At 35.0% G+C, this 14,593-nt stretch overlaps 1 protein-coding gene across 2 annotated transcripts in view; it reads right to left on the bottom strand.

Annotated features, from left to right (window-relative positions):
• Positions 1-2,888: 2,888 nt before the first annotated feature.
• The window catches only part of LOC136030827 (uncharacterized), a 134,204-nt gene continuing 122,499 nt past the window's right edge, over positions 2,889-14,593 (bottom strand). For both annotated transcript variants that reach the window (XM_065709876.1, XM_065709880.1), the window contains exon 15: positions 2,889-3,346. In XM_065709876.1, the coding sequence (XP_065565948.1) occupies positions 2,951-3,346 (396 nt within the window). In that variant the 3' untranslated portion in view covers positions 2,889-2,950. The remainder of the gene's footprint in view (positions 3,347-14,593) is intronic.

Genomic DNA, 14,593 nt, shown 5'->3' with positions numbered 1-14,593 from the left:
AATTTCTAGTGCCCTTTTTAAGCGTCAAGAGTGAATGGAGAGCAATCAGCCCCCTCCCACCAGGCCTACCATTGCCTAAAACACATCCAATCAAAATCTTATGAGAGTTATTTTGTTCAGCATTGTTGAAAGGCCCAGTAATTACGTTTGGGGATGTTCACCTCCCCTTAATCCTCAGGGCAAGGGTTTTAAGTTGGGCACTTCGTTCATTGTTTATATAAAGTATATGTTATGAGAAAGGTATACATGTTTGAACTTTACTTTCCAAAAAGACGAAGGGCGTTCAGGTGAGCCTGTAAGAGAATGTTGAGGGGAGTGTTGAACTAAATCCAAACACTTTATTCGTATACGGATTGTCAAAAGGGCGTTTTCAGTCAGTCAGGATGTTTCAGGGCGTTCATTGTCAGTCAGGAATGACTGAGTATATTAATTTGTAACTTTCAGGCAATGACAAGAGAGATGACAAAAAAGGCAATATTTGCATGCTACTGCTGCTACTACAGCTACTATCATTACTACTACCAAACTGGTTCATTTACAATATTGAGGGGAAATTTGAACTAAATCAAAAGACACTATGTGCATGTACACTGTAAAAGGAATCGATTTGATTATTAAGTTGAAACTTTCAGAGAATGCTTAAAGGGGAAAATCATCTGACCAAAAGGCAAATTGTGCACGCAACTACTAATACTATTATCACTGCTATATTTACTACTACTACTAGTACTAATACTTCAATTACTACTTGTAAGACTAGGAGCATTGAGATGAAAATTTCAGGAAGTATATGCACATAATGATTATCAAAAGGACATCAGCAATTTCGCAGCAATGTCTAATTGTATTAAGTTTAAACTTCCAGGAGAAGGATGTTCCACTGACCAAAGGACAGCAAGTTAATAGAACTATCGCTACTAGTACTGCCACGATTACTATTAATACTACTACTAGTGATTATTAATACCAATGCTACTACTGTGACTAGTGTTACAACTATGCCTAAGGATATAAAGGTGAAATTTCCAAGGCATTTAATGGGGAAATTCAAATGAACCGCGACACACCGTCTGTATTCGGGTTGTCCAAAGGACATAACATCAATATCTTAGGAACAGTATGGTGTGTGAAGTTGAAACTAATAGGGCTTATTGTGGGGGGTGTTGAACAAACCAAAAATATCATTGAAATATTTGAAGGAACTAATTCGATTCAAAATTTAAAGTTCTAGTGCCTTTTTTAAGAGTAAAAGTAGATTGGAGGGCAAACAACCCTTCTCCCAATTCCATTCCTTTCTCAAACACACCCAGTCAAATATTTTTCTCATCCATTTTGTTCAGCATAGTAAAACAGTCCAGTAACTATGTCTCTAGGGATATTGGGTGTGTCAACCTCTCATAATTGTGCAATTGGCCAATTATCCTTTAAAACTAAATGTTGCTTTAAAACTAAATCAAAAGGCACTGTGTGAATGGTTACTTTTGTGTGTAAGTTAAAACTTTCGGGGCAACTACGATTACTACTTTTGTTCTTAGAGTTAAATAAATCAAAAGATTGTAAGCCTATCCAGGTTGTCAAAGAGCATAGAATGGATTTTTTGGGAATGGTATTAAATTTTATTTTTCAGGTCAGCTTATGCTTTTACAAGTTAAAGTAAACAATACTATTTGTATCGAAATTACAATCGTTGAAAAAGTTTCTCCGACATAAAAATAGCAAGCCAATTATGGATTCTCATAGAAAAAAGTTAAAGGATATAAAATAATTTTTTTTATGAAAAAGACTGTCAATAAAAAAAAATAATATAAACCAAGATTTGCATTGTTACTGTTGCAAGTTTCGAAGGGGAATGACCTGGGAAGATCAACCATATTTAGACTAAAATGTGAGTACCTTGCAAGGGACCCAAAAGAGAGCTCAAGCTAACAAAATATGAGAGCCTTAACTAGCAATATTTGAATAGTATATCTTGTAATATACAGTTGTTGGGGTTCATTAATTACTTTCACAGACTATTAGATTAACTGTTCATCGGACATTGATATCCCTTTGGCGTTTCACAAGATCTCAATAAATGTTTTAATGGAGGTAGAGGGTATGACCTAAAACAAAAATACTTAGTGAAAGGAATATGCTGACAGTATCTTTAGGCTAATAAGATTAAAACTTGATAAAGCTAATACAAGATACGACCTCCCACTATTGCATGGATGTCGCATTACCTTTCAGATTAAACACAACAAGTGTCTATCGAAAATCCCGTTTCCTCTGTCGAGCTAATTAGCCTTACTGCGTTTTGAGTAAAAAATAATAATTATTAATTATTAAATAAAAAATAGTAAATAACAAAATATTAATTATAAATTATCAACAATTAATTTTATAGAAAGAGAAAAACCTAGAAAATATATCTTGAGCTTTACAAATGTTGTTAACGAACAAACCGTTGGATAAGAAAGAGTTTGTGTGGCCAACAAAATAAAACATACACGACTTTGATATCATAATTTCCTAATCTCAAGTATTTTTGAATTGAAGAAAAAGATAAAAATCCATTTTGAAAAAAAAAAATCTGAAACCTCTAACTATCTTAAGGACCATAAAAGATACAGAAGAAGAGACAGGATTGACCAAGCAAGTATCGGCATATAAGGACAATACTGGGTGACCTGTCGACGGACGACAAATCAAATATCTCTTTTGTTCTATGAGGTGGGTTGCATATTTTATTCTAGAAAAAAATGGCTAGACCACTTAAAGCACAGACTGGGGAGTAAAAGACCTTCAGTTACCCTAATGATATAGCTCCCTCCAACAGGCTAGACCTAGTTACACTTAGGCTAGCTAAGCTTAGAAGTTGAACTAAAAACATCGGAAGGAAAAAATCATAAAATAACGAAACGATTATTTCACAACAAAATAAAATAACACAAGTAAATAAGAGTTAATGTTACACTTTGGGTCCATCATTTTGTACAGTTGAATAAACTCCACTATCCATCGAATTTGAAATTCTCTTTTGAGTTGTTCCTGTATCATAAATATTGTTAACAAAAAATCCATAGTCGGTTGAAGGTTTAATTGGATAGGATTTACGAGTTTTCAAAGTATCAAAAGAACAGCTACTGGCGTGACCTGTGCCATCAGACCCTAAACTACCGTTGTCACTATTTTCACTAAGACGACGTAAGTTACGCGGCGTCGAGCTTGCTGAAAAATGCCAATCCGTATCAGAATGAATAGAACTTTGATCAGCTGGTGTTCTTTTGTTCGAATCATAATCTCCCGAGCTTTCAACCGTTGAGGCCAAACTTAGTTGAGAAGACACAGATTTGAGCGTGATTCCCTAGAAAAAAAAGAATAAATAAGATAAAGGGGATATAAATACGGTAAATTCTGCATACACTCTAGGCAATACAGAATAGTAAAAAATCTACCATTATTTGGTAGATAATAAAAACTGCTTTAAAGCACTGCCACCTTCCTGATAATTTCTGAGACAAACAGGAAAATGCCTTGAACATTATTTTTGGCCAAAAAGCTTAACAGATTTTTATTACTTTGGTGTTCTGCTATGAGTCAGACAAAGAGTATGGGTAGCCTTTAAATGGCACTAGTACGGGAAAATAAAACACCAGTGCCATCAAGTATTAGGTGTTTCTTGGTTTTTTTCTGTGAAATAAAAACAACTTTTGTTAATTAGTGTAACTAACAAAATTACTGTAGTAGTAAGAGTCTTATCTCAATTTCTGAGAAAAAACACAATTAAGAAGTTTCAAAGATGCCAAGAAGTGCCAAACTTTAGATAGTGTTGGTGATTTTTTGCTTGACACCAGCGTCAGTTTCCACACTGTCCAACTGTTTGGACTATGTGTCAAGAAATATATTACCGATAAGGTCTTCAAAACTTTTTTCTGCCTCCCTGTTTAGCAATGTTTACGTACTGAATAGTTTATGTTTTACTTCTTTTCGTTGTTGTTCTGCATTCGCCTATACACATAATTTTCTGTTTTTCTGTTTTGACCGTATTTATAAGCTTTTATGTGAATGTTGGTATTTCTTTTTCTATGTGAAGACAAAAGATTTATCAATTAACTAACTGAACTAACTGCTAAGTCTTTAAAAAAACTGACAATTTAAAGAAGAAAAAAATCTTAGCAAAATAATTCCTTATGTTCTGCTCAATAAAACATGTATTTAAGGTTTATTATAAAAGTTTTATACAAATATTTTTCCAAGTGGGAAGGAGAGCGTCAAAAAACAATTCAAAAGTAAATTTTAAGACACCCTTTTAGTGCACGAGAAAGTATTTATAACTTAACTGAGAGTCGTTGTAGTAGAATTGTGTTCACTTAAAAGTGGTATATTCATTGTTCAATTGATCAAATCATGCACCACCTCAATTGCGAGCCTTTGCTGAAACTATATCTTCACTGTCCACATTTTGGCACCGATTTGTGACCTCAATGTACTTAAAAATTATTTCACGGTTATGCCAAGATTTAATAACTCCCCTATCCCCTAAACGTAAAAAGCCAGTACCAGGTGCAAATAAAGTTCAACCAAAAGAACCTATCTCACTTTTTAACTAATTTTCTTAGTGCTTTTGTACTACATTTATTCATCCTTTGGACTCTGATTATTCACCCTGATGATACATTTAGTGGTATAGAATGAAAGAAAATTTTCATAAAACTCCATGCAAAAGTTTTTTGGTTTTAACAAGGATCCGACAGCAAAATTAGTGCAAATTGTTACTTGAGGTCCTTCTATCTTCCTCAATTATGCTCGAAGCACCACCTGTTTTTAAAATCTAAGTCTAATGTTTTTTAAAACCTACTAAGGGTGACCATTAATATGTTTTAGACCCTTAAAGTGTCTAAAGAAGTGGTTTTATGGTTCATGTTCCATCTAGGCATTTATAAAATTCTGATCCCCCTGTCATATCTAATTTTTTTTATTGTTCAAAATTTTACGTGTATTCACCTGAAAGAAGTAGAAAAGGCCATTAACTTAGTATATTTTTTCGGGTCGTCCTCTACGCATATCTCTATACAAACAAAAATGTTGTCTAAATACAGCACCTTGTATACAACGTATGCGAAATTGCAATACTCCATATATCTTGCTTGCTCTTTAAATGCCCATGAATTTGAAGTCATTCACATGAAAAATGTCTTCTTTTCAAATATAAGGCTCTAAAGTAAAGAGGATAAAGTATAGAGGTATAAAGTATAGAAGTATAAGGCTCTCAGCGATAGGGTGCACGTCCTGTGTATGACCAACCAAAATATTATAATGCCAGACTGGTAAGGCCTGTGCCCCACCTTTCGGAGGTACTTCTGCCTTCATCAGTATATTTGAAGCTTTACCCGTATATTCTAAACTCTATCCGTGGTCAAGCAGTTTAATATGCTACTTTGTATTTAAAAAAAAACTTTCAAAGAAACATCCCCACGTACTTTGTAGAACGTCGGGGTGCGTCCTATGATCAGTCGAATTTAGAATGAAAGCTATCCCAGCTATTCGAAAGTGTTTAATGAAACTTAGTTGATTCAAACTAATGGTTTCACAGTCTATTTTAAATCTTTGTTATTACTTTTTAGGGTGAAGTTATATAATACCAAAACAATAGGGTAAAAATAGACTATATATCAGTCGGGAGATTCTTCTCTAAACTTTTCCTACAAACTTTACTGAATTAACTTCATATAGTTTCCATTTTTCCCAATGTCGCAGACAGAGCGGAACAAATAGTAATTAGCCAAGGATAAGTCAAGGGATAACATCGGCGGGGAGCTTTCTCTGCCTAATTTATCTGTTTTCTTATGAACTTTTAATAGGAAACTGACGGAAGTATGAACTTTATATATAAAGTTTTATTTTGGTTTGACTTTTATACACAGGTAAAATAGTTTGGGCACAGCTTCAAGTTATAGATGAGAGTTGCCTACTAACTAATATAAAAGCCTCACCAAAACCTAACTTTCAATATAAGCTCACCTGGTTCAGTTTGATACTTATTCACATTGGTTAAAATACTGGAATTCTGGGCTTTTTCTCTGCTCTTGGAAAAACAAACCTACACTATTTATCAAATTAACCTGAGAAAAAAAATAGAGCAATAATTTCTAAGGATTGTTAAGCTATATGATTTTTATAAAGAATCAAAAAATATCTAAATTACTAAATCTGTATAATAAATGTTTCCTTTTAAAGCAGCTGTTTAGATTTACTTTTAAACAAGTGCTGAAACTAAGACGTCCAGAAACCATATTTAGGTCAAACCACAAATAAAATTGTCATGTTCTTACACACATTCTCTAATACAAACATTTTTAACAAAAAACATTTTTAAGCCAGACCCCACCTAGAAATTTCTAAAATCCTGACGCCACCCTCGTGACATTTAAATCTGTTATTCAAAATTGTATGCATATTCATTTGAAGAAAGCTTAACAGGCCATTATCTTGATATATTTTTATAAGTTGTCTTCTAGGCATACTTTATACTAAAATATTGCTAAATAATGAAAACTAGAATATTAAAAACTAAATTATACTAAAATGTTGAAAAATATTGTTTGAATTCAACATCTTTTATACACTGTATGACGTCATTACAAAATTACCAAGTATCTTTTTGCTCTTTAAATGTATATCAACGTGATGTCGTTCACGTGAATCTTTTTTTCAAAATTAAGGCTCTAAGGTATAGTCAGCAGAGGAGTGAACGTCCTGCCCACGACCAACGAAAATGTTCCGCCCCACTTTGGCACATCAGGGATCTTTTGACTGAATGTATTACGTAAAATCCTTAAAATCCTCGTCAACCGTACGTTAAGTAAAAATCTATAAATACCAATTGGTAATTTATTTATTATAGAATTTTTTTTTCGTTTAGCTGAAATACAAAAATACTGCTAAAATATAGGGGGATTTTGGTGTTTTTTTTATGAAAATTGTGTGATATTTTCAGTAAAAATACCACAAAAAGTATTAAAAAATCAAGTCTACAAGGAGCCATAAGAAGCTTCAAAAAGTAGGTTTTGGACTTTTCTTTTAAATTGATATTTTCTTATCTGGTTTTGGAGATTCTTACATCTACACCTTTAATAATCAGAGTGTTACCTATTGTAATGAGCCATAAGGCTTCAGTTTATTATTTTTGTTTTGTTTTTTTCGAGAGCCACTTCATATTGAAGGGGAGAGGGAGGTCGTAGAAACCTCGGAGGAGATTCATTCGATTGGAAATTGAAATTTATTATACCATTTTCAAAAGTCAAAAGTGATCAGAGGGCCAGTCCCCCTCCCACGCCCATATTAGCCATCCTCTGCCCAAAGGCATAAAATCAAAATTTTGAGACAGTTATTTTATTCCAAATAGTCTAAAGGTAAAAATTTTAAATATACGGGGGATGGCAGTTCAGAGTAGTCTGAAGGGACAACCCCACAAAGCTTTTGGGACAAGGGACGTAAGATATACAAGCTGCCTATTCTTTGTATTCAAAACAATAATGCAAAACCAAAACATATGTTCATGCGGTTTGCTAAAAGGGTGTATTAGCAGTATCTAAGGAATAGTTGAGAGTGTTAGACTGAAACTTTTAGAAGGTGTTAAAAAATGATCAGGGAGTCAGCCCCCCGTTCGCTTTTAGATGGCCAACCTCAACGCTGATCAAAATTTCGAAAACGCCATTTTGTCCAAAATAGTCAAAGGGTCTAATGACTATGCCTCTGGGGAGGCCATAACGCCCACAACCACCGTGCCAAGAAATGTAAACTTTACAATCTGCTAACTGATTCCATACAGGGCTTGTCATTAGAAAATGGATAAATGTTTGATCATAAACGCAGTCCCAAAATGCTAAGCGTACTAAGTTAAAACTTCAGTGATTGTTGGGGGGTGTTTATCTTAATCAGAAGACACTATGTGCATCCCGGCTATTAAAAAAGAGTTCCTACAGAGTCTTAGGGACGGCTAAGGGTGTTAACTTGCAATTTTCAGGGTCACTGCTATTACTGCAGCTGAAACTGCTTACAAATACGACTACTTGTAGCTGAGACTACTTACGACTGCGACTGCTTGTGACATTTTTTACATTCAGATTTACATTGACATTTTACAGATTTTCGAAGCTGATGATTTTCTACAATTTTCAAGATAGTACGGTAGACACTCCTAATTAATTCTTGTTTAAAAATTAGCACTTGAGAGCTAAAAGGCACACCATTTCTCACCCAGTGGCAGAAACACTCACTGTTGGAGTAAGTTAATCCGGTGAGCCCAGTCCCCCTCCCACGCCCATATTAGCCATCCTCTGCCCAAAGGTATAAAATCAAAATTTTGAGACAGCTATTTTATTCCAAATAGTCTAAAGGTAACAAATTTTAAATATACGGGGGATGGCAGTTCGCTATTGGTACTTCGCTGTTCAATTGTTGCTGCATATAAATAGATTGTCAGGTTTACCGACCCTCGAACATGCAACGTACAATTGTCCATGGGAAAAACAATCAGTATTAAGATCAATATCACATTTTTCTAATGATTGACCTTGAGCTTTGTTGATGGTGATTGCAAATGCTAATCGAATGCGGAATTACAATCTTTTAAATTGAAAAGGCAGATCAATTGGAATAATGGGAATGCGAGGAATAAGAACAGCCTCACCCTCAAAAGGTCCTGTCAAGATTGTGGCCTCTATTACGTTTTCCATTGTTTTTTTTACGGCAAGTCGCGTGCCATTGCAAAGCTTTGGTGGGTTGATATTTCTTAACATTATCATTGGTACGCCTATTTTTAGATGTAGCACGTGTGGTGGAAACCCTGAAAGATCCACGGAATTTAAAAATTCAGATGGATAATTAACCGCCTCATTTGGTTTCAAAACTGTGTCGACTGACTTGGAAAAGACTGCCTGGTCTCGAATCTTGGTCAGAACAATATTGTTGATTTCGTGGACGTCTATATTTTTGGGTGCAAGAATCGCTCTTTCACTTAGCCATTTATTATTTTTATAATTGTTTAGAATATTCGGAAATACTTTTTCAATCAATTCATGTTTGGACGTCACTAAATTACAGAATTCAGCAGGTAGTCGTATAAGTCCTGAAATTGAGTCTACTGGGAGCTTTGCGTTTCCAATTGCCAGTAATTGATCTGAAAATGTTTGACCAGAGTCATCGTTTTGCAATCGGACACGCATATTTGTAGTTAATTTTCATGTTTTTACGTGTGCCCATAAATTAGAATTTCTCAGGCAAGCATTCATTTCATCTGCAGGGGTTGATCTAGGTATTATAGGTAATGTTTGCCTGAAATCTCCCGCAAGCAATATTAATGTGCTGCCAAAGGGTTTCGAATTCCCCCGCAAATCTTTCAAACATTAATCCAGAGCCTCGAGCGATTTTTTGTGTGCCATTGTGCACTCGTCCCAAATAATAAGTTTGCATTGCTGCAATACTTTACCCATCCCAGATGATTTGGAAATATTGCACGTGGGAGTTTCTGTAGAATGCAAATTCAGAGGCAATTTCAAAGCGGAATGAGCAGTCCTTCCACCAGGCAGCAACGTTGCGGCTATTCCGGACGACGCAATTGCCAACGCTATATCATTTTTTGATCGAATTGATGCCAGAATCAGTTTTATCACAAACGTTTTACCAGTACCTCCTGGCGCATCCAAAAAGAAAATTTCTCCAACATTGTTATCGACACAATGCATTATCGTATCATAAATGTCTTTTTGTTCTGACGTTAACTTGGAAATGCTATTTTGTAGATACGACAATAGATCACTCGTACTGTAACTTTGTTCACGATCCAATTCTACACATTTCGAAACAGCAGCGGTACGATTAGGTGAAGGCATTCCCAAATCCTGAAGAGGTTTGTTTGCCATGCATACGCACAAATCTTCTATAATAGCTAAAGTATAGTTATAAATTTCTGATGTAAAATCAAAAGTCATATCTGACGTATCTAACCGTTTTCGATGGAGTATATCTTCGGACATTTTTTATTTATATTTTTCCCATAACTCTGTAGGAGCTGATGGAGAGCAAGTTGTTAGTATGATTCCAAACAATGCACGAATTTGACTTGGAGTTGACGTTTCGCACGCGTCATTGATGCAGTTATCCCAGTGTTGGTCATTCTCCAATAAATTCAGAGCTTGGCATGCACTACGGTAAATGTCATGTATAGTACCGTTTACAGTTCTCAAACACTCAAAGGACGTCGGACCGGGTACATTCACCAAAAGCAGGCGTAGAAAGAAGCATTCATGGTGATTGGGGTAAACACGGTGTAGAGTCTTCCTATCGTGGTATCTTTTGAAGATGGCAGGTTGGCCGTCGACTGACTTGCCCTGTTTTCGACGTTCAAATACTTTATTTTTAGTATTCCACGTGTAATACGAAGGCACTTCAGTATACAGCAGTTTTTTTGCAAAAGAGTCATTTTTGCATAGCGAAAAGAAAGCAGTTAACTTTGTATCCGGTGGATTCAGGGCTCTTTGTTGCACGTTGGTGTCCGAGAAATAAACACGTTGACCATTCTGTAAATGTACCGCTAAATGAACAACAGCTGGACTAAGTTCATGTATCGGAAATGAAAGAATTCGCCAAACAGCTTCATTACTGCTTATGTATCTTCCAGCCTGATATTGTACGATTTTGTCGATATCTTTGATTTCAGACTGCAAGCCAAAAACTGCCATGTCACTGCCTTTGTTGACGTATTTACACATGTATTTGATTGCCTTTACGGAGTTATAGTATTCAACGTTTATGTGTGCATTAAATGTTTTTGATAATAATGGGGAATATGGAACAACCCACTGGTTATCTACTTCGATGGTGGTACCGTTACGCTTCTTTATTATTGCTGTTTTACCGCCATCTTCAGTAGATCTTCTTCTATGTTTTGGTAACCATCATTGCCAGTAATTGTGTTGGATACTAAAAGTCGAGGATATTGCTTTGTGCACCTTCCTCTGGCCATGCATGGTGAATTTTCGTTAAATGCACCGCAAGGTCCATGGATCATATTTTTTACAACAATATCATATAACCCCTTATCGACATTTTCATCAGGTATTTCAGCGGATTTCACATCATCAATTTCGTTAGAAGTAATTTTATTATGTAGCCAGATTAGTATATGTGCGTGTGGCAAACCTCGTTTTGCCATTCCACTGAGTATATCCAGCATCGCACTGACCCAAACACTTCAAGTTTTACTATGTAGTTTATCAGTGATTCCAACTTTTGCCGGAAGACACGGGCCGTAAAGTCATGTCTATGAACCGCGATTGTCCTTGAAGTAAAAGCTGCTGTATCTCGTCCCAAGATTGATTACATGTAAATGTAATAGGTAAATCTGGACAACCATAGAGACGAACATACGCAATAGCCTCTTGAGCATATTCATGCATATGACGGGGACTGCCAGCATATGACGAAGGTAAAGTCGTTGATCTTCCAACGTTTGTGGTATTACCGTCATTTACAACTGCATCTCGCAAATGAATGTATTGTTCAGAGCGGAGCTTGGTCTGATTCAGGCGGATATATAGCAAACGTTCTGATTCAATTTTTGCATACATATCAACGACATATTGGTGAAACAATTGACGGCATTTTAAATATAATTCTCTTCATCCTGCCGAATCATTAGTCTATAGGAATAATAATGCATTGCACTACATTTCTTATTCATTTCTTTGTTAATGGCTGGATTCATCAATTTAATATTAAAGTGATAGCCGTCGGCTCCATCCCAAAAAATGATAGGATAGTGTAGGGCATCGTAGCATCGATGAGTTTCAGCAATTCTTACCAACTGAGCGTTTCGCTTATGAAGAATAATATCTCGAGGTAAAAACTGATCACCGACCATAACGATTGCCACTTCGTCGATAGTTGGAGCATTGTATCTACGCATATGTTGGCCAGGAGGCGTTTTGTCAGCGGAAATAACAATTTTATGCGCATCAGTAGGCATCAAATCGATGGCTGTTTTGAACAGACGCACTAAAATATTATTTTAGTGGAAAAGATGTTGCAATTGGGAAACGATTGTCCTTTCAACGTTGGGAGAAATTTCGCAACGTGCATTCAATTCAGAATTTCTATCACTGATGAAGTACAATTGTATGATAAATTTGCCCTTTTACTTTGAAAGTAGGCATAAATTGATCTGGATTTTCGATTTGGGCACCAAACGACGTCATTTGGAAACATGAGTTACATTTTCTGATCTGTGACAAAAAACGCTTAGATTCTGACGTAGTTCCAGTAAGCAAAGTTTTTAATGGCTCTGGTGGTGCAGCCAATAGAGGAAGTTTAACTTTTCCTGAGGCGCAACACATTCCCATTGTTTCACCATTGAATTTCAAGGCCTTGCAATAGGGACAAATTTTAGAGGCTGTACCTGAATGCCAGGCGATAATTTTCAGGTTGCTCTTGTTCTGTTCTTCTTCTTGCTGTTCTTGTGATTCCTCGGCACGCCTTCTTTTTTTACTTTCTCTTTCAGAAGCAAGTCTCGTTTCGCGTTGCTCTGGTAGTTCCTCGACACGCCTTCGTTGACGTAAATTGCACATTCTTAATCTGGCCCTTTCTCTTTTAACCGCAAGCCTGGTTTTGCTTTTTGGTAACATTCTGTCTTTTTTAATGTTTTTCAGTGTTCATTCTAACATTGACTGTTAGAAAAAATTTTACGTGCCAAGCATGCTAACTCTCAACAATTTATAATAAACCTCAAAATTATAAATATCTGTTATAAGGTTTTCGAATTACTTTAATCTATTGTCAAAATATATAGAAATATTTATGCAATTCCCAGTTTCTACATTTTTAGTTTCAGTTTGCTTTTCAGTTTAGTTTCATTTTTATATATAGATTCTCTCCATCCATGCTTGGGGATGATTAGCTCAAAACCCCAAGAAATACGTCAAAATGCATAATATATGTGTTTGTGAAAAAACCTATCAAACAGTTCGTGGTAAAGAAGTGTAAGTAAGGAGCGACTCGGCCCAATAGTAACCAAAACTCCAAAAGAAGAATTCTAAGAAAAAATAACGCGTCAGAGTAATTACCTTTTAAGATGATTAAAAGGTTCACCGTTTGATTATATATATTTGTTTGATTCTATATTTCATAGTTTTTCCCAAAACGCAATAAGGACAATTTGTCAAAATGGGACAAAGGCAGTTAAAAAGGGCCAGAGAGAGGGAAGTTTTTCAATTCAAATTAGTGAGACATTTCAATAAAATGCTCAATAGTTTACTTGTCGAAATACTTAAAGGAAATGAGTTTACTGAATGAAAAAAAAAAAAACTTCGGTGGAAATCAGACATCTTTTGTGAAATATTTGGTTATTTTGTTTTGCTTTTAGAATCCTATAACTTTGGACATTAACTTCAGATTTATAATAATCAAATAAAAACCCAAAACCAACAAGATATAAGAACAAAGCATTTAATCAAAAATCCCTTGTTGTTATTTGCGATGTTTGGTCATTTGCGAAATTCGAAACCCTTGCTCATGGCTCATGAGCTCGCTCCCTCCTCTTCAACTTTTTTGACAGATATTTTGTATTTAATAAAGCCTGAATAAAAAATAACAAGCGAGAACACATCGCTGTGTACTAAGTCTCAGCAAGCACTTTGACTAAGATTCGGATTCAGACGTTAGATCGAATGGAGCAATTTTCGAATAGAAGTGGAAAGTGTTACTAAGCTGTCCCCAATGGAGAAACAAAATAAAAGGTTTATTATAATTTACGTTTCATTACTTTTTAATTAAAGCAAGCAAACCGTTATTGCGACTTTTAGAGCCAGAATAAACAATTAAGAAAGTCCTATTTCCAGCTCGAGGACGTTTTTCTAGTTTCAATTAATTTTAGATCATCAAAATGAGATTAAGGTGGAATTTTTTTTGTTCAATAGAGCTATGATAATTTATGAATAACATATCTATTTTTCATTTTCTCTTCCTAATAGCTTCTAGTAGTTAGACTCCCCTACAAGAATCTTAATTAGAAATACGTTTAAAATTCTAATACCTCTTATACAGCATAGATACTTAAGAAGAATAGAAAAGTATGTGGCCGATTTGCATGAAAAAATGAAATAATTTACAAATTAAATTAAGTTTATATCATCAAAATGAGTCTAAGCTAGAAAAGCAATGACTTTGCTTAAATCGACCATTTTTATTAATAAAACAATGACAACCGATATGTAAGTGCTGCCTATACAAAAACGTCAAATCGCTTATACATCTAATTAATTTTATATAATCAAAATGAGATTAAGTTAGAATGTTCCCTGTCTTTCGTTCAACATAGCTAGGATACATCACAAGGAATATATCAGCTAATTATTCTTCTTTTTCTCTTCCAAATAACTCTTAGAAATTGAAATCTCAATGAAAATTCTTAATTAAGTCTTAGAGAAATACATTTAAAAATTTCCCCTCTGGCCTAATTAAGGAAATATGTTTGAAGAATATTAAGAATTGAAAAATATGGGACTGACTAAGCAAAAGACATCAAGCAGAAAGAGAAAAAGACTATTATAATTAG

The sequence above is a fragment of the Artemia franciscana genome, chromosome 1, assembly GCF_032884065.1.
Source record: "Artemia franciscana chromosome 1, ASM3288406v1, whole genome shotgun sequence".
Classification (NCBI taxonomy): Eukaryota; Metazoa; Arthropoda; class Branchiopoda; order Anostraca; family Artemiidae; genus Artemia; species Artemia franciscana.
The sequence above is the reverse complement of the archived record's forward strand: the minus strand, read 5'-3'. Positions and strand labels throughout refer to the sequence as shown.